This window comes from Plasmodium sp. gorilla clade G2 (assembly GCF_900097015.1).
Source record: "Plasmodium sp. gorilla clade G2 genome assembly, chromosome: 13".
Taxonomy (NCBI): Eukaryota; Apicomplexa; class Aconoidasida; order Haemosporida; family Plasmodiidae; genus Plasmodium; species Plasmodium adleri (nom. inval.).
This window is the reverse complement of record NC_041705.1, coordinates 2,337,365-2,359,309: the sequence shown is the minus strand read 5'-3', so window position 1 is coordinate 2,359,309 and position 21,945 is coordinate 2,337,365. Positions and strand designations below refer to the sequence as shown.

Genomic DNA, 21,945 nt, shown 5'->3' with positions numbered 1-21,945 from the left:
AGAATAGGAAATACATACTAAGGCAAAATTTTATGTCCAGATTATTTTGTTCACAATAAGTATTACAATATTAAAAGGTACAATATTCTTATAAATTTAATACTTACTAAAATTATAAACAAGATAAAATAAAATATATATGTATAATAATATCACATATATTTTTTCCTTATGTTTTTTTTTTTTACTATTATTTTACATATTAAAAAAAAAAATAAAAATATGAAAATATAAAAATATAAAAATATAAAAAAGTGATGTGAAAACATGTAAGATTAAATATATATTGTAATTTTATATCAGTAATAATGTGCACACATACTAATGTTTAAATAAAAATATATCCTATTATAATATTATATATATATATAACATTTTTATTCATATATTTATATGACATAAAAATAATTATAAATAAATGCATATTTGTAATTATATATATAAATGATAAAGAATACCAAAAAGGAAAAAATATTATATTTTCATTTAAAAAAAAAAAAAAAAAAAAAAAAAAAAAAAAAAAAAATGAATGAATGAATCATTCTTTAGTCATAATATTTAATATTCCAAAAAAATAAAATGTGTTCATGAAAAGAAAAAATATACATTTATTAAATCAAAAAAGGAAAAATCATTATTATAAAAATATTATTTTTGTATCAAAACGTGTAAATCAATATATATATAAATATAAATATATATATATATATATATATATATATTTGTAATAATTAGTATTTTATTATTAACTTGATAATAGGATATTTTAAAAAGTTGTTATATTAAAAAAAATAAACTAAAAAATTTAAACACATAAAAATTATTGCTTAAATGCACATAAACATATTTTAATATATACATAATTTTCACAATTGAAAAAAAAAAAAAATAAAATAAAATAAAATAATAAAAGGAGAAAAGTAGATATATATTAAGTGTCAATATATATATATTTATATATTTATTTCCATACGTCAGCTTGTTCATCTGGCATTTTATAATCTCCAAACATTCCTGCTGGTGGAGCATATCCAAAATATTTTTGAATATTTTGTCTTGTTAGCATAAGTGTCAATGTATATATAAAAGTTGATGAGCAATGATATAAATTTTTTGATTGTAGACCTGTACGTGTTAATAAGGTAAATGGAAAAATAGGTTTAAATGGTAATACAGCAATTGTTAATCCTTCAAATAAACTAAATAATACAGGCATAACACACATAAAAATTAACCCTGTAATAAAATTTGATTTTGTTTTTAATGTAGTCATTTCTTTTGTTTTCTCTATATATAATTCTTCGGCTGTAGCCTTTTTCTTCTTATCTTTTTTTTTATCTATTTTACTTAATAAACCATCTTCTTTCTCTTTCTGTACTTCTTCATATAAAACTTTTACTTCTTCATTTAATTTTTTAAATTTCTCATTTCTATATACAAATAACCAACTTAAAAATTCAGAAAATACACCACATCCTATAGCTAAACCCATTATACAAAATATATCATACTTTCGTATTTTATCCTCCATATTTATAATACTTTTAAAAATTTATATCATAAAATGATATAATAAGATATTTAACTAATGGTTAAATATTCTAAATATATATATATATATATATATATATATATTAATGATATGTATAATATAAGAATAAGTTACCAATTATATTTTAAAAAAATATACATATATTTATTTTTAATTATATATATATAATTTATAACACATTAATCCTTATTTTTATAATTATTTACATTCTTTATAAATAGATACATAAACATATGTTCATATAATTTTAATCATCAATAATAATTTCTAAGTTAAAAAGTAATTCATATTTACATTATACAAATATAATTCTATTTCTGATTTAAAAAAAAATTAAAGAATTTCAAAAATATTAAAAATATATATATAATTTATTAATTACAAAAAAAAAGTAAAATATATATATATATATATAATATACATATTATATTTCTTTAAAAAATTTTTTTTTTGTATAAATATTATATGAAAAAAAAAAAAAAAATTTCTCCATTTTTTTTTTTTCGAATATATTTTATTAGGCTTTATAAAATTTTGTATAATTCTTTGTTTATACATATTATGAACACATTTTAAAAATATATAGGAAAAAAAAAAAAAGTCAGAATATAATAATATATATATATACTTTATATGGATTGGATGAATACTACTACTTTTTTATTTTTTATAAAGAATTTATAATATATTATTTTTCTCATATAATATTCTATAAATAGATACATTTTTTCTTTTTTTTTACTCACATATATATATATAAAGAAAAATTAATGAAATAATTTATTTATAATGTTACCCAAAAATTAAGATAAATTTTTTTTACCTTTATATTGGTTTACAGTGAAATAAAAAAAATTAAAGTAACAAAATTTATCCATATAAAGAAATAAATACATATATACATACATATATATATATATATATATATATATATATATATAAATTAAGCTTAAAATGTATGATTTATAATAATATGTTAATAATTTTGTCAAAAATATTATCTATAAAAAGTTAAATTATAATAACTTATATATAACAACAATGTTTATATGAAAGATATAAATTTTGTAGGAAAATAATATATATATATATTTATTTATATATATTTATTATATAACAACTTATTGGGTAATTCGAAGCATAAACATTTTTTCTCATATAATTTAATTTTTTCATCCTACCTATTTTGAATTAAAAAAATATCTATTTTTTTATTTAATATATAATTATATTAATCTAATTCATTAATCCTTTATTATAAAAAAAAAAAAAAAAAAATTTAATATATATATATATTTATTTATTCACTCATTTTATAATTCATGACAATATGAAGCTCGAAGAAGTGAAAGATATTCAAAAAATAGAAAGAATTGGAGCACATTCTCACATTCGAGGGTTAGGACTAAATGATTGTTTAGATGCTAGATATTGTTCTGAAGGTATGATTGGACAAATGAGTGCTCGTAAAGCTGCTGGTATTGTCTTGAGAATGATTAAAGAAGGAAGAATAAGTGGAAGAGCTATTTTATTAGCTGGTCAACCAGGTACTGGAAAAACAGCCATTGCTATGGGTATTGCAAAAGCTTTAGGTGAAGATACTCCTTTTACTCATATTTCTGGTTCAGAAGTATATTCTTTAGAAATGAGCAAAACAGAAGCATTGACACAAGCTTTTAGAAGATCTATTGGTGTAAGAGTAAAAGAAGAATCAGAAGTAATAGAAGGAGAAGTTGTTGAAATTGAAATAGAGAAATTTAATGAAAGAGATATAAATAATAAAAATAAAAAATTAGGAAAAATGATATTAAAAACAACTGAAATGGAAACATTATATGATTTAGGTAGTAAAATGATAGAAGCTTTACAAAAAGAAAATATTACTGCAGGAGATGTTATTTGTATTGATAAAGGTACAGGTAAAATTACTAAAATTGGAAAATCATTTGCTAGATCTAAAGATTATGATGCAATGGATCCAAATACACTTTTTGTTCAATGTCCTGAAGGAGAATTACAAAAAAGAAAAGAAGTAGTACATACTGTTACCTTACATGATATTGATGCCATTAATAGTAGAACTCAAGGGTTCTTGGCTTTATTTTCTGGAGATACAGGTGAAATAAAAAATGAAATCAGAGAACATATTGATATGAAAATTAATGAATGGCAAGAAGATGAAAAAGCAGAAATTGTACCAGGTGTCTTATTCATAGATGAAGTTCATATGCTAGATATTGAATGCTTTTCATATTTAAATAGAGCTTTAGAAAGTGAACAATCACCTATAGTCATTATGGCAACAAATAGAGGTATTACACATATAAGAGGAACTGATTATAAAGCTCCTCATGGTATTCCTTTAGATCTATTAGATAGAACACTTATTATTCCAACCTATCCATATAAACATCAAGATATACTTAAAATTTTAGAACAAAGAGCAGAAGAAGAAGATGTTGATATTGATGAATATGCAAAAGAATTATTATGCAAAATTGCATCCGAATCCTCCTTAAGATATGCTTTACATTTAATTACATTAGCAAATTTAGTATCAAAAAAACGTAAAGCAACAGAAGTTACTGTTCAGGATGTTAGACGTGTATATAACTTATTTATTGATGTTAAAAGAAGTACACAATATCTAATTGAATACCAAAATGAATTCATGTTCTCTGAATTACCTAAAGAAGATCAGTCCATAAAGGAAGAAGATTCTTCTGAAGAAAAAAGAGAACTTCATGAAAAAAATTCGGAAAATTCAAGTACAAGTAATTAATAAAGTCATATGCAAAAAAAAAAAAAAAAAAAAAAAAAAAGAAAATTTTAATTAATATAAATATAAATATATATATAAATATATATATATATATATATATATATATATATATATATATATATATATATATTTTATTGAAATAAATATTTCTTATACATTATTTACAAGTATTATTATTTTTTTTTAATAATATGACATAATTGTTTTTAATATGTATATATACCTTCGCTTTCTTATTTCTTTTTTTTTTTTAAACCTTTTTTGTGTTATAAATTAAATATGCTTTTTTTTTTTTTTTTCTATCCCATTTCATGTATCAATATTTAAAATATAATTTGACTTTTAATCTTAATATATAATTTTTTATATTTGAATGGATATTTTTTCATATCTATATATCATGAAAAATAATTTACAATTAAACCAATTAAAATATTATGATTATAAATTTATTATTTCTTTTTTTTTTTTCTTACTACAATAATAAAAGAACATTTTATATGTATAAATTTTACTTTTTATATGTTAATATATAGGAAAAAAAAAAAATTAAATTAAAAAAAAAAAAAGCTAATCAGCTAGCTAAAAATTTGTAAGACCAAGAAAAAAAAAAAAAAAAAAAAACATAAAAGAAATATATATATATAATACATATATTTTATAGGTTTTTCATTCAATAATGAAATATTTATATAATAAAACATTTCCTATATAATAACATAAGCCTTTTCGGTTTTACAACAGTTGTCTTTTTTTTTGTTTTTTTTTATAAATAATTTATATATATATATATATATATATATTCTATTTTTACATATAATAATGTTCGTGCAAAAAAAAAAAAAAAAAAAAAAAAAAAAAAACACTTATCTATAGATATATATTTTTCTTTTATTTAATATACATTTACACATTCACACTTTAATCAAACAAATGAATCAATATATTGATAAAGATATTTCAATTTCAAATAAGGAGGAACTTATATACTATATAAAAATATTAAATAACCTTGGATCATATGATGGTAAAAATATATGTGAATATTATTTATTTTCAATCATATATGACATCTCATTTATTGTTTCTTTCATTTTATCAACTATAGAAACAGTTACACTTATTAAATCTGTAAATGTAGAGAATTACAATTTAAACTACACAGAATCTCTTTCAGTGGTAATATATTATAAGATTTTTAAAACGTATATATGTCATATAAGAAATCATATAAAAGATAATATATTTTTATTACATATTTCAAAAATTATTATATATATATATATATTTATATGTATAATACATTATATCGTTTAAGGTGTCATTCATTTCGAACACCAAGCTTAAATTATATATAAGACAATATAAATACCAATGTTTTTATATATTATTTTATAGGGATTCGCTTTCAAGAATGCTTTAAATGTTAAAAGAAAAGAAAAAACGATTCTTGAAAATATTATAACAGATGAAAAATCTAGCGAAAGTGAAAAAAATTGTGCCCAATTACTCAAGTCAAAATTAAATACAGATATAAGAAGCATTGAAAAAAATACATATGCAGTCCTAAAAAATAAATGCATTTCTAGAACAACTGAAGATGTATAATTTGTTTTACATGAGAAAAAAAAAAATATATATATATATATTTAAAAAAAAATAAAATATTATATAGAAATAATAATTTCTTTTTATCTTCCCCAAATGTATAAAATTTAATTACATTGTATTACATAATTTATATTCACTACAAAATAATCTCATATATTATTTTCATTTTTATAGAAAATCTTAATGTTCTATTGGCATATACTTGGTGATATGTCAAGATATTGTGCAGATACATTTCATGGTATCGATAAAGAGAAAATGCATGAAAAAAGTATGAAGTCTTATTCTTATGCCTTACATTATGCAAACAAAATGAAAATGCCCCCTTCCAGTCCAAAAATGTTAGAGCTATTAGTTAGTTGGACAGGTTAACATATATATATGTACTACATATGTGTTTATTGTTTACACATATTCAATAATACCATGTAAAAATATATATATATATATATATATATATATATATATAAATATCTTTCTTTTTTTTTCAGTCTTACATAAAGATATGAATAAAGATATTAATTATTCCATAGAGTTAGCAGCACAAGCATTTAGAAATGCCATTCAGAATATGCACCTCCTAGAGTAATATAAAAAATTATAATATAAATATGATCTTTTACAAATATATATATATGTATATATATTAAATATATTTTCATATATTATAATAGATAATATCCAGAATGGATTTATAATAATATTATTAATAAATATTTTATTTTGTATATTTAGGAATGATGACGAATGCTCCAAAACAATTCGCATATTAGGCATATTAAGGGATAACATAAACAAGTGGTGTCAAAGTAAATTTTTTTTTTTTTTTTTCTAATCATATAAATATATATATATATATATATATATATAAAATATAATATTTATGATTATATTATTTTTACACTTTTTATGTACATGTTATACATATTTATAGTTAGTGGACGAAAGAATGTAAATGCTCTATTCGAAATAAATGGAGAAAACTTGGATAAATATAAAGACATTATGAATAGTACTCAAACATAAAAATAATAATAATAATAATAATTCATGCATAAATCATGAAATTTGTTTTCATATTTTTTACATTTTTCACATAATTAAATGATATATTTGAGGTTATACATATGTTGATTAAAATAGTTGTCAATACATGTATAATTATTGTTCATAATCTTATTTTCCAAATATTATTTTTCTATAAGATTGATTCTTATTAACATAAACAATAGATTATATATATATATGTATTAATATATGTAATAAAAAAATAAAGATAAAAACCAACTACAAATTAAATATTACAAAAAAAATAAAAAATATATATATATGAAAAAACAAAAAAAAATGAAATAAAATAAAATAAAATAAAAAAGAAGAAAAATTTAATTATAAAAACATATAATGTTTGAAAATATATATATTATTAATAAATAAATATATATATATATATATATATTTTAGGATATTATTCCTCTACATTTCTATATTGAGGGGGTATCCAATCGACTGGATTTATATCAGCATTTCTATATCTAACTGCTCTTCTAGCTTCAAGATATTGTGAGAAAGCATGATGATCAATTTCCCCTCCATAATAATGCCATCGAAAATGTTTATAATATTCCTCAGGGTCGATGGTAACTTCTAAGGGTTCAAATTTTTGCATATATAAGGTGAACAATATAATGGGTGATATAGTAACAACAATAGAACCCATGAGAAGAAAAAAAAATTGGAATTGTCCATAGGTTGCTTTAAATAATTGAAAAAGAGAAAAATGTTTTAAATGATCTTTATTACTAAAAAAGGTAGCTAATTCATCAAGTGTCATTGAATGAATAGAAGGACCTGCCCAATTTCCATGTTGATAACCTGTTTCTTTTATTCTTCGTGTTTTAAACATATTTATCCATGGATAACTATGTACCTTTCGAGGATCTAAACCATTATATATTCTTGGTGCACTTCCAACCTTTGGAACTTTAAACATTTCGGAATTTGGATAGTATGACTGTAATGTAGCATTGGGAAATAAATATTTTATTTTGCTCCTGGATATGGCCATTATAAAAGACTTTATAAAAATATTATTTTATATATTAACACATTAATATTTGTAAATATAAATATATATATATATATATATTATTTTCCCTTACAATAAATAAAATTTTTCAGGTGTGTATATAATATTTGTACAATTTATAAAAATCATGAAAAATGTTATTAATATGGATATAAATAATTATATGTATATATATATATATATATATATATATTATATTTTTTTTTTTTTTTTTTTTTTTTTTGGTTCACTAGTACATGAATTTATTTCTATATATTACATATTTAATAAAATATTATATTCAAAATAATGTATAAAAAAAAATAAAAAATATATATGACATTAGAGTATTTATATATATATATATTACAAATATTTTTGTTTTATATAAACAATTCTGTAATTATAAATTCAGATTAAATTATATATATATTTTGTAATGTTACAATAATATTATTACAAATAAGTAATACACATATATATATATATATATATATGTATATAATAAATTATACGCTCTTTATACAAAGTTCAATTTTTTTTTTTTTTTTTTTTTTTTTTTTTTTTATATTAGCTTATTGTAATTCTTTAATTTGGGATAATTCAAAAATATAATTTTATTTTTTCCACAATACATATATATAATAATATATGCATTTGTAAATTATATGGAAAAAAATATAAAAATTTATATAATATATACACATATATATAATTGTTTTCATATATTTTGAACGTCTTACACCATTACCATTAGTAATAAAAAATATATATATATATATATATTCAATAGTTGTGAATCAAAAATAAATTACAAAATATTTTATTATTATATATAATGAAATTATAACAGATAATTTAATACTTTTCAAAATTTATTGAATCTTATTTATATTATTTTCAAGATGTTACTATTTGCACATACAATATATACATATATATATATATATATATATATATATATATATATATATATATATTAATCATATTTAAAAAAAAAAAAAATTACAAGAAATTATTATTATTTTATTTATTTTTTTTTTTATGGAAATATAGGTTTCGTCATAGGCATAAATATGTTATATTGTTTATGTATTATATCAGAGAAATATATTTATTTTGAGGATTATATCTTATCCTATATATTACGCTAATTATTCTCCATTAAATATATATATATATATATAATAAAAAATATATATAAACTTTAAGAAAGAAACGATATTGTTATAATATATTAAAAAAATACTTTAATAAAAATCTTATATATATATATATATATATTTATTTATTTATTATATTTTTAAATCAATATATTTCAATATATATCCATATTAAGTTAAAAATATACCTTTTTGCCTATTTAAGAAATACCATTTCTAATATATACAAAATAGCTAAAAAGAAATTAACAAAATTGTCCAAATTTTAGCTAGCTATAATGAAGAAAAAAAAAAAAAAAAAAAAATATCAAGATAGATATTTATTATGGTCTTCATAAAAAAATATTAAACATTAATTTATAGTAAGTGAAATATATATTGTCCTTATTATTATCATATAATGAATTTATATATATCATATTAAGATTGCTAATTATAATAAATTAATCATTATAATTTGAATAATAATATATTATGAACTTAATATTGTTCTTAGTAATCAAAGAGAAATATTATATATATATATATATATATATATATATATATATATATTTGTTTTTACACATAACATATTAAGAAATATATATTTTTAAGGAAAACCTTATTTATATAATATATGTATTCTTATTTGTCTTAAAGTTTTGTTTTATTTTATTGTTATTATTATTTTTTAAAGCTCAGATCATTATGTTCTATATAGCTGAAAAATATATGAAAAGGAATTCTTTATATTTTACACATATATATATATATATATATATATATATATATATATCAAATAGTTATTGTTTTTACTAGCCATTACAAATAAGTATATATTTCTATATATATATATATATATATATATACTTGAAATATGAATTCCACTTTTTATATACACAAAAAATTATTGTGAGAGCCAAATAATAAAAAAAAAAATTAAATAATTTGAAATGGTTATATATAGTAAAATATTTTATAAGACAAAATTTATAAGAAATTAATAACTTTTATATTTATTTTTCCATTCATTTTTAATAATATATCACATCTAAAGAAGGTGCTTTTAAGAATGATTGAGATTAAAATATATAATATTATAAATATATAAACATATTTTTATATGCATCTCATATTAAAAACTAATAGAATATATATAATATATAGCTTAAATATAAATAATCTTTCTTAAAAAACAAACAATCAAAAAAAAAAAAAATAAAAAGAACTTTTTATTAATTATAAATAACACATAAATATATATATATATATATATATAATATATTATTTTATATATGTTTTGATAATTCTTATATAATTCAATATAAAAATTTGAAAAATAAAATATATATTTATATATGTGCACATATTAAAAATTAAACACCTAGGCATATATCACTCATTATTTTATTCAAGATGATAGGATAAAAAAAAAAAAATTAAATAAAAGAGAAAAGAGAATATTAAAATTATCATGACCTTTTTTCATACTCATTTCTCTTCATTTTATATTTTATAAATAAAATTATTATAATTACTAAAATATTTAATATATTTATATATATATATATATATATATATATTGAATTACACATAAGTTTATATTAAGAAAAATTTATAAATATATATAATATATATATATTATATGTTTTTTTCTCCATAGTGTTAAAAAAAAAAAAAAAAAAAAACTAATAAATATATATAATATTAATAGGTATATATATCATATATAATATGCACATTATCATTTATATCTTTCTTTAAAAATAACTTTTGAAGAAACATTTTTACACAATACTATTTTTAAGGTATATGCTTCTTTTTTTTTTTTTCTCTTCTTTTCTAACTAAAAAAAAAAAAAAAAAAATTATATATATATATATTTATATTTATGTATAAAATTTTATGTAGTAATTTTTTTTATTTCTTTTTTTGGAAAATGTAATGAATAAAAAAAAAAAATAAAATAAGAATACATAATATTAAAAATAGATTGAATACATAAATATAAGAATAATTATTAATAATAATAAAAATAACTAAAAACACAGCTATTAGAAAATTGTTAGCCAAAAAAAAAAAAAAAAAAAAAAAAAAAAAGAAAGAGAAAAATATACATTAAGATATAAAAAAAATAAAAACATAAATATTAAAATTTATATTCATATTCATAATTTTTTATTACACATATAATAAAAAAAAAAACAAACAAACAAATAAAATAAAATAAATAAAAAATATAATAATATATATATATATATATATATATATTTATATATATCTAAATTTAATATAAAAAAGGAATTATCATAAAAAGCTTAATAAAAAAATGTTAGAGGCTAAATTAAATAATGCATCTATTTTAAAAAAACTTTTTGAATGTATCAAAGATTTAGTAAATGATGCCAATGTGGATGCCGATGAGAGTGGATTAAAATTACAAGCATTAGATGGGAATCATGTATCTCTAGTTAGCTTACATTTATTAGATTCAGGATTTTCTCATTATAGATGTGATCGTGAAAGAGTGTTAGGTGTAAATATTGCATCATTAAATAAAGTATTCAAATTATGTGGAGCTAATGAATCAGTAGTTATATCTAGTAAAGATGATGAAGATAATTTAAATTTTGTTTTTGAAAACAACAAAGAAGATAAAGTTACTAACTTTTCTTTAAAATTAATGTCTATTGAATTGGATTCTTTAAATATACCTGACTGTGAAGAAGGATTTGATGCAGAAGTAGAATTAAGCAGTAAAGAATTAACCAATATATTTAGGAATTTATCAGAATTTTCTGATACTGTTTTTATTGAAATTGATTCTAATTGTATTAAATTTACTACAAAAGGTATAGTAGGTGATGCTGAAGTAGCTCTCAAACCAAGAGATTCAACTAGCGAAGATGATATTGGAGTTACAATTAAATCCAAAAAAAAAATTAAACAATCTTTTGCCATCAAATATTTAAACTTGTTTTCTAAATCAAACATTTTAGCAGATGTAGTCGTCTTAGGTTTAAGTGACAGTAGACCCATCGAGTTCAAATATGAAATTAAAGATACCTCCCCCGATTCAGATACCTTAAAAGTTGGATTTGTTAAATTTTTCTTAGCTCCCAAAATGGATGACGATATGGATAATAAAGATTAATATGAATAAAATATGACATATAAATATTATATATTAATATGATATATAAATATTATATATTAATATGATATATAAATATTATATATTAATATGATATATAAATATTATATATTAATATGATATATAAATATTATATATTAATATGATATATATTTATTTAGAAATACATACATGTTTTCATATATTTATTTATCTTTATCTATATATTGACCTTACATATTACATATATATATATATATATATATATATATGCTAAATAACAAAATTATGAGATCTTTTTTTACTAACATATTTTAAACTTAAAAAAAAAAAAAAAAATATAGAAAATACCTTTCACCCTCAAAATGAAAACTGTCATATAAATCAAATTTTACCTCTCATTTTGAATTTTCAAAAAAAAACAAATTATATATATATATATATATATATATATATATGCTCATATATAATAGTTCCCATAGGTTAAAAGATTTTATGGTGATAAATCATCATACAATATAAAATAATAACAAACCAATATCCCCAAAAAAATAATGTTATCCATACTTCTTCACATATATATATATATATATATATATATATATATATGTGTTATAATTCCACTTTATTTCAAAGTTAATACATTTTTATAAAATACCAATTTATTTTTTTAAATATATAACTTTAATAGTTCTTATATTTTATAAAAGAACACAATAAAATAATCGTCTTATATGAAAAAGAAAAAATATGATTTTATGTAAATATTTAACACTCTTACAAAAAAAAAAAAAAAAAAACAAACATAAACAATTAACAATTAACAATAAACAAACATGAAAATTTTAAATGTGTAAGAATATTACTTAAAAGTGTAGACGCTTCTACCTTTATATTAATAAACACACAAATATATACACATATATATACATATATATATACATATATTTATTTATTTACATATATTTTTTCCATCTTAATAGTTATAACTTGCAGCGTCACGCCATAATACTATTAGATCCACAAAGGCATCTCTTTCTTTCTGTGATTTTGTCTTTATAGGCAACTCTAATCCTTCTGGGAAATCCTCAGTAGGTGGTCCATATATACATAAAGTTACTTTTGCACTCACTTTTCTTGGCTCCTTCTTATTTGCAGATATTAATATTGGATGAGATAATCCTTTTGATATATTTTTTATACGAACAACCGATATTTTAAATACACGTTCTGTATCATCTCCTATTGTCCATTCTAATGTATTTAGATCTTGACTTGCTTTCCATTTAAATAATCGCCTTTCATCACTTTGATAATATATTTTACTTTGACCTCCTTTTCTTAAAGAATCCTTTACATTAGATGCTAAATCATGTACACCATTTACATATGGATCCTTATCAAACTCAGATAAATTAAAATCAAATATTAATAAAGTATTTTTAAATGCATCCAAAGGATCATCAGCTGAATTCATGGCCTCTAAAGTCATTTCCACCTTCTGCCATACTTGCTTATCTTCTTTTTTATTACTCATTTTTGATAATGCGCCCTTGAAACATTTTATTATATCTCTTGTGATCGTTGTGTCATATACTTCTACAGAATACATTGCTATGTTATCTATACATATTGCTAACAATTGCATAATAACCGGATCCCCTCCAAAATTATTTAATACTTCTCTTGTTAAACTATCAAAACCTGAGGCAGTCATAGATATAATACCTAATCGGTGATAAGCAAAATAAGCCAATAAACCAAGAGACACCTTTTGTAAACGTAATTGTTTTTGATGATTCACATCATATGCACAAGTCAAAACTGCTTGAATTATAGAATCAATCATTTCTTTGTCCATACTTATATTATACCATCCACCTAAACGAGCATTATATAATTCTTCTTCTTCTTCTGGATATTCATTTGTTACTCCTTCTACATTTTGAGTATAATATAATACACATAATAAAACACGTAACACTTCTAACATTACAATAGATTTCTTCATTGATTTACATATAATATTTGCCATAGATGGAACACCACCACAATTACAAAATTCATAAGCCAACTCCTCAGATTGTATTAAACGTCTTACACATCTTAATGATGATACAACCAACTCAGTCATCTCAAATTCATCTGTTTCAGCTTCCATACAACTAATCAATATAGAAAAGGCATCTGCCTTAACTAATAAAGGTAAACTAGATTCAATCTTACATTGGTTACTTAATAAATGTATTGCCAATGATAATAACGTTATATCATAATCATATAATTGTATCACATTTATAGTTGTCTCTATTCCATTATTTTCAGCAAATATTTTAGCATTAGCATTTAAACGACACAATGAACACAATATATCTAATAATAAGAAAATTACTTTGGTGTCCTCTCTGTTTTGCTTTAATACATTTAATACTGGAATTAAGGTAACTCCAAAATTCCTCATATTTTCTTCATCATTCTCCATAACCAAATTTGATAAGGTACGTAAACCAGTCTCAAGTTGTGCATCTGGAAAAGATTCATTTAAATTTCCTAACCATGATTCATAAGATACTTGGATTTGTGCTTCCAAGAAATATTTTACATTTACTGTATATAAAGATAAGTTAGAAATAGCTTTAAATAAACTTTCGATACATCTTACTGCATTCTTATTATCACTACCATCATAATTTTTTAAACATTCTACTAATTCAGCAGGTGCACCATTAATACCATATTGTTTCTTCATTTCTTCATTTCTAAATAAGATGTTACAAAGTAAAACAGATGCTCCATTCGTTACATCAAAATTAGATCTATATAACTTTAAGATCTTCACATTTACATCAGGACCTTTCAAATTACAAAAGATACTCGAATTGCCTTTGTGATCTATACACATATTTGCTAAAGCCAAACAACAATTAGTTATGGTAGGCTCCATCTTTTCAACATTTATCGATCTTAATAATAAATTCACACATGCATCTATACCCTTCAATTCACCAATTTGACTCTTTATTTCTTTAACAACAGATAAACTTCCAATTAAAAATAAAACATCAGGGAATATTATTTTGTCAGTTTGAATATTATTTATAATATTAATCAATCGAACTAATACACCAGCCTTTAATAAAGTTTGTACATGTGCATCAGATACGATTTTTCTCATTGCACGAAATACGTGTCTTAATAATAAAACAGAATAATCACCATTATCATATTGGTTCCATATATCTATCAAATAATGAACAGCATTTGTCTTATCATACACATTTCTATTATAAGCAGTTCTATCTATTAATAATACACGATGTATTAAAAAATCTTCCTTCACTTCTTTATCTAATGTATTCTCTTTACTCAAATCTCCAACAGATTTACTTATAACATTTGCAAAGTCTTTGACATCTTTTACCGCATCTAAACCTTTAGTATTTTTTGTAAATGCACATATAGATCGACATGAATAGTGTATTACATTTTCATTAGTTTGTTTTGCTAAAGAATAGAAAGCGCTAATATGAAAGTTTCTCTTTATAAGCTCATCAATATTTACTTCATTTTCACAAAACATTTCAATAGCCATATGACCATATGAATTGTCTATACCTGTAGCTGTTGTTGGTAATAAATTATCTTGATTATATACCTTTAATCTTTCTAATACAAAATCCATATCTTCTTCTAAAGATGGCTCTTGTAACACATCGATAATGGTATTGCTTTTCTTATATTCAGTTAATATATCATACACATCTTTACATTTCTTCTCTTTAGGTTTATCACCATTTATGGCATTACATATATTAGAAATTTTGAGCTTCATGTCTTCTACATAATCTTTTCCCAAATCTTCTTTTCTTTCATCAAGTGTTTTTTCTAATTCTTTTAATAAATCTTGCAATTCTTTATTATTAATAAGTTGTCGACCAACTCCTTCATGCAATACTAAATTCTCTAATGCTTGCAAGAAAGCCTCTGCTGTTGTTGTATCATTCAATATATTATCACGATTATTTTCCATAATTATTGGTAAAGAAGATGTTAATATTTTTGTAGCAATACTTGGATCAGATTCACTTATCTGACTTAATGCCTCCAATACAGCCACAGTAACTTCTTCATTCTGTTCATATTCCATACATTTTCCTAAATTGTTCAGAATTTCAACTTTTTCAATACCACGAATGTGAGCAAATAATCCAGTTGCTGCACAATCTTTAACCAAACCTGCATATGATTTTATTATTTCAACTCTATTTTCTTCTGTATATTTTGATAAGTTTTCTTCAGATACTAAACTATTTATCTTTTTTAATGCTTCAGAAGCCACTTTTTCATCCAATAAATTACCCAATACCATCGTATCAATCAAATTTAAAAATTCAACAGTTCGTTCTTTCTCAGAACCTAGATTTAATAATAACTCACATGATTCTATTATATTAGAAGTATTCATATCATTTCCATAACCAGAAACACTAGCAGTCTCACATATTGCTGACAATAATTTAATACCTGGTAAATATACCGTATCATTTGCTCTATTCAAATTCATAAGTGTTATAGTTTGATCTATCAAATTACCCATAGAACCATTATATTTCATATAAAGTAATTTAGAACCTTCCTCATCTTTTGCTATCTGCTCCAAAAATTCAAACACACCCTGTACTACAGAAGGCTTATTCTTATTTTGTTCCAAAATGTCATAAGTATTATTTATTAAAAGTGGCAATTTATCCATTACCAATTGTTTTGTATATGGATTCATAACACAAGCTCCTAATACACCATACACAGGAGATACAAATTTAAAATTAGATAAACCAATCTTATTAGATATCATGTCTATATATTGATTCAAGGTTCCTGCTGATGCAACTGCCCAGGATCCCAAGGGATCTTCAGAATCATGTTTCACACGATCAACCAATCTTTTTGTTACTAAAGCTATATTTGTTTGAAGTGAAGTATTATCTACTTCAGATGCTAAATAAGAATTTAATACTTGTAATGTGGCTTCAGTGTACTGTAAAGCGTCTGTAGGATTTTCCAAAGGAGCTCTTAAAAACATTTCTAACTTACTTGTAAAATTATCAATTTTTTGTACGGCATCACTATCTTCCTTCTTCACATTTAATATTAATTTCATTAATTTCTTTACTTGTTCATCTGCTCCCATATAAGAATACATAACTCCTCCTAATCTAGAAATTTCCTCATTTTCACTATGAATCATTGTAATATCAGAAATAACATCAATTGCACCCAATTCTTTTAATTTCATTTTGTCATCACTATTACATAATTTTACTAATACAGTTAACATTTCTAAAACGGTTAACTCATCATTCTTACTCTTATTTAAGCATTCTAATAAAACTTTCATTGGTGTATATTTATCAACTTTCATAATTTCTTCTATATTAACATAATCTACTATTATTGCTAAACATCTAGAACAATCTTGTACAATGGATAAATCAGCTTGATATTCTCCCATAATTTTATATAAATTATCAACTATAGATGTTTTACATGATATATCTTTTATTATATCTTCATCCTCAGTTTTTAATAACTCATATACAGCCTTAATTGCACTACCTCTTGAAAGCTTGTTCTTTTCTGAATCACCTATTAATTCTACTATTAATTTTATAAGACCTTCGTATTCTGGGCAACTAATTAATTGATTCACACGGTTCTTACTTGTACACATACATGCTAAACATCCAAAGGTTCTATTTATTACTGAATCGGAATGTGAAAAATAATTAATACCTGCACATAGTTTTTTAATTAAACCTGAATTAAATGCAATTTCAGCATTTGTAATATCATATTTCAATAATAAACTTAAAGCTTCCAATATATTAGAAACAGCTTCTTCAGTATAATTGTCACCAGGAAGTTTTAATATATCATGTAATTGAACCAAGGCAGATACCATATTACATTTAGTTAAATGTACTAATCCAAGTCTTGTTTGTGATATATTTGTACAAGCATGTGCTATTTCAGATATAACTGCATCAAATAAACTTCTTCCTGATATTTCATAATCTTCCTTACTTGTCGAATCATATACAGTTGGATTTTTTTTTAACCAAGCTGTTAAGTCATTAAAAAATTCTCCTATATTACAACGAGATGCTATTTTGCAAGCTTCAGGTGTTAATAATAATTCATTTAAAGCCACTAAATATTCATGTAATTTTGATAAATTTTTATCATTCATAGATTTATTACATAATTTTATTATATCTTGAATTTCATTCGTTAAAGAATCCAATGGCATTAATACTGATAACAAAGGAGCACATGTAGTTTTTAATTTCATATTTTTGGCATGTGTTCTTAAAGCAGTTTGTAATGGAATCAAAGCATTTAATTTTTTTATACTCTCGACAGAATCAGGACTAATTTTAACCAAATTAGCCAAGACAGTAAATCCAATTATTTGTACATCAACATACATAGGAACTTTCTGAAGATAGGTAATAATATGTTTTATATATCCTTTATTAATTAATATATCTACACCAATTTTATTACTACTTAATAGTATATTATTCATAGCTGATATCAAATTAATTTGGGTTAAACGAGATTCAGAATATTTTTTCATTAATTTAAATATATTTTCTAAACTTGCTTCCACAATTTCGGCATTATTTATTTTATTTACTTCAGTTAAATAATTAATACATTCACTAGATGTTATCAATATATTTTCATCAGGTTCATCAGATTCTGCTATTCTTTTTACTTGAGAAAGACACATTAAATCAACAATGGATCCTAAAACATCATGTAACGTAGCTGATGCATTTAATTTTAATGTTTTAATAGTTTTTAAACCAGCTTTAATTAATTTAGTTTGTTCAATAAATCTAGGAGATTCAATCCATATTTTAATACCATTAAAAATTGAGGTATCTGCTCCTTTAGATTCTAATATATTTTTTAATGATTCTATTCTTGATAAACCTGAAATGGCAGCTAATGTTTTATATGCTTCTTCTTGATTTGTTTCAGAGGAATTAATAATTGTTTCTAAATTTGATATATGCCTTTGGCAGTCACTTTCTGTTGCTAGTTTTTCCATAATCTTTGTTCCTTCTTGAATTATAACTTCCTTATTTTCATTTTCTAACATTACTGTTAATACTGAATCCACTATTTGTTTATTACTTAAATAATTTACAGAATCAGAGGTAGTTAACATTTTATTAATTAATTTTAATCCTATTTCTACTATTTTACTATTGCTACTTACTGCTAGCAATGCATTTGCAATACCGTCCACACCCCCATATTGATTTATAGGTTCCACAGTTGTTATATAATCTGATAATCTAAAGTAGGCTGTGAAACAATTTAAAAGATAATCCATTTCAGTTAAATGATACTGAACGCATGTTGATAAAATTTCAATTGCTTGGTTATTTACCATTTGTTCATGGAATTCATTAATCATGGAAGCAGAAGCAATACATTCCATACTAGCTTTTGCTAATTCTACTGATTCTAAAGATCCATATAAAATAGGTAGTAATGATGCAAACAAAGAATAATTATTTATTTCAGAAACATAATTTGATCTAGATACAAATGGTGTCAAAGCATTACAAATTGCTTTAGAACATTCAACGTCATTAGGAAAATAAGATATAGCAGTACAAAGGGTTGCAATACCTCCATATTCAACTACAATAGCTGCATGTGGGGGATTATTTGATATTCTTCCCAACATTCTAGATGCACCTGCAACTAGTCGAGAAATTTTTTGAGGATTACTTTCATATTGTTGTAAACCACTATTAATTAATTCTATAAGAACAGGTATTCCTCCAGATTCAACAACCTTATCTGTTATTGATGAAATATAAGAAAGTGAACTTAATAATTCTAATGCAGCATCTTGCTCTTTTGAACCTTGTGCTGATTTTTTTAAAACATCTAAACATTTTGTTAATTCTTCTGGTCCTACAGCACATTTCATAGCATCACTTCCTTTTGAAATTACTCTGGGATATGATTTAAATTTATCTAAAATTATAACCGACTTTTCGATAATAGTTGGATCTACATATCCATTTGAAGACATATTTTTAATTATATCAAAAACTGATTCAACAATTACAGCAGTATCATCATTTAAAGAATTAATATTTAAACAATGATCCAATAATTTATGATGTGCACCTTCATCATTTAAGCCTTTGGATCCAGAGGTAGATTTTGATATAATACACAAAGCTAATATTATTCCATTAGTCAACTTATTGGTATATGTTTTTGATGTAAAAACGTTTAATAAAGCAATACCTACTTCTCTTCCTTCAATTTGATAATTAGAATCATTCATATTTTTAATAAAAGCCATACAATTTTTTAAAGTATCTTGATCTGAAGGAAGACTTTTAACTATCTCTACTATACCATCTACACCACCATCTGCAATCAATTTTTGTAGGGCATCGGTATCTTTTTCACTCATACAATAATCAGACATAGCTAATAATACTCTACTCGAACAAAACAAAATGTCATCATCATCCTTATAATTAATAACTGCATTTTTTATAGATACTACAACACCTCTATCTAAAGCATCTGATGCATTTTCTTTGTATACTTTTGATGTAGGATTACAAAAATCAGACAATGATCTTAATCCAAACATTAACATACGCTTGAAATTTTCATGTTGCATTATGGAGGACACCGCAGTGCTAACTCCAGGATCTCCTCCTCTTTTAACTATAAATAATTAAAAAAAATAAAAAAAGGAATAATATATAAAAATAACCATTTTGATTTATAATAAATGAAAAAAAATAAAAGTATTTATTTTATATCAGAATATTTATATATCACATATATATATATATATATGTATTCATTTTTAAGAAAAAAAAAATAATCCAAACAAATAATTATTTCTATATAATGATCAATTGTTTCAAGTATCTCATACACATACAAAAGATTATTTTATTGTTATTTTTTTTATATATGTTTTACCTTGTATCTTCGGCATTTTCTTTAAAATAGTGTATATTAGAAGAAAAAAAAAAAAACAATAAAAAAAATAACTGCGGTAACACTTATATATAAATTATTTTTATATATGCCGCAGAAAAAAATAACATTAATATATTTCAATTTTTGTTTATAAAATTCTTATTAATATTTACTAAAAAAAAAAAAAAAAAAAAAAAAAAAAAAAAAAAGACATTTAATTAATAAGAATATATCTTAAAACGAAATAAAGTAATAAAACAGTTACAATAATTGTTGATTAATTCTTTATCCTATTTTTTTTTTTTTTTTTTGTTTTGTTTTTTTAATGCACACAGCGAACTTCTACTTGTTGTATATTATAAGACATAAATAAAAATAAACAACATTAAAAGGAAAAAACGAACGTATAATCATTATGTACAATTATTCCTTTTAATAATAATATAACTAAAGACAAACTTGAAATTATGTATTAAAATAAAAAAAATATGAACATACAGTTGTAAAATAATACAAAAACAAACAAAACAAAAAAATATATACACGTAAAAATAAAAATAAAGAACAATTGTATATAATATATTAAAAAAAAAAAAAAAAAAAGTAAAAAAAAAA

The 21,945-nt window shown here is 21.4% G+C and overlaps 6 protein-coding genes across 6 annotated transcripts; 3 read left to right on the top strand and 3 right to left on the bottom strand.

Moving 5' to 3' along the window:
* Positions 1-961: 961 nt before the first annotated feature.
* On the bottom strand, positions 962-1,531 carry PADL01_1361200 (conserved protein, unknown function; the record flags this gene model as incomplete). The annotated part of the gene is made up of 1 exon (XM_028684184.1): positions 962-1,531. The coding sequence occupies one exon, from the start codon at positions 1,529-1,531 to the stop codon at positions 962-964; it is 570 nt and encodes a 189-aa protein (XP_028540287.1).
* Positions 1,532-2,882: 1,351 nt separating this feature from the next.
* Positions 2,883-4,334, top strand: PADL01_1361100 (RuvB-like helicase 3; the record flags this gene model as incomplete). The annotated part of the gene is made up of 1 exon (XM_028684183.1): positions 2,883-4,334. One exon carries the CDS (start codon positions 2,883-2,885, stop codon positions 4,332-4,334), a length of 1,452 nt encoding a protein of 483 aa, XP_028540286.1.
* Positions 4,335-5,267: 933 nt separating this feature from the next.
* Positions 5,268-6,971, top strand: PADL01_1361000 (14-3-3 protein; the record flags this gene model as incomplete). Its single annotated transcript, XM_028684182.1, has 7 exons — positions 5,268-5,361; positions 5,443-5,513; positions 5,733-5,936; positions 6,120-6,312; positions 6,437-6,530; positions 6,681-6,754; positions 6,880-6,971. 7 exons carry the CDS (start codon positions 5,268-5,270, stop codon positions 6,969-6,971), a joined length of 822 nt encoding a protein of 273 aa, XP_028540285.1.
* A 442-nt stretch (positions 6,972-7,413) lies between these two features.
* Positions 7,414-8,013, bottom strand: PADL01_1360900 (conserved Plasmodium protein, unknown function; the record flags this gene model as incomplete). Its single annotated transcript, XM_028684180.1, has 1 exon — positions 7,414-8,013. One exon carries the CDS (start codon positions 8,011-8,013, stop codon positions 7,414-7,416), a length of 600 nt encoding a protein of 199 aa, XP_028540284.1.
* A 3,471-nt stretch (positions 8,014-11,484) lies between these two features.
* Positions 11,485-12,309, top strand: PADL01_1360800 (proliferating cell nuclear antigen; the record flags this gene model as incomplete). The annotated part of the gene is made up of 1 exon (XM_028684179.1): positions 11,485-12,309. The coding sequence occupies one exon, from the start codon at positions 11,485-11,487 to the stop codon at positions 12,307-12,309; it is 825 nt and encodes a 274-aa protein (XP_028540283.1).
* Positions 12,310-13,264: 955 nt separating this feature from the next.
* PADL01_1360700 (conserved Plasmodium protein, unknown function) lies at positions 13,265-21,346 on the bottom strand (the record flags this gene model as incomplete). Its single annotated transcript, XM_028684178.1, has 2 exons — positions 13,265-21,066; positions 21,331-21,346. The coding sequence occupies 2 exons, from the start codon at positions 21,344-21,346 to the stop codon at positions 13,265-13,267; spliced, it is 7,818 nt and encodes a 2,605-aa protein (XP_028540282.1).
* Between the last annotated feature and the right edge of the window lie 599 nt (positions 21,347-21,945).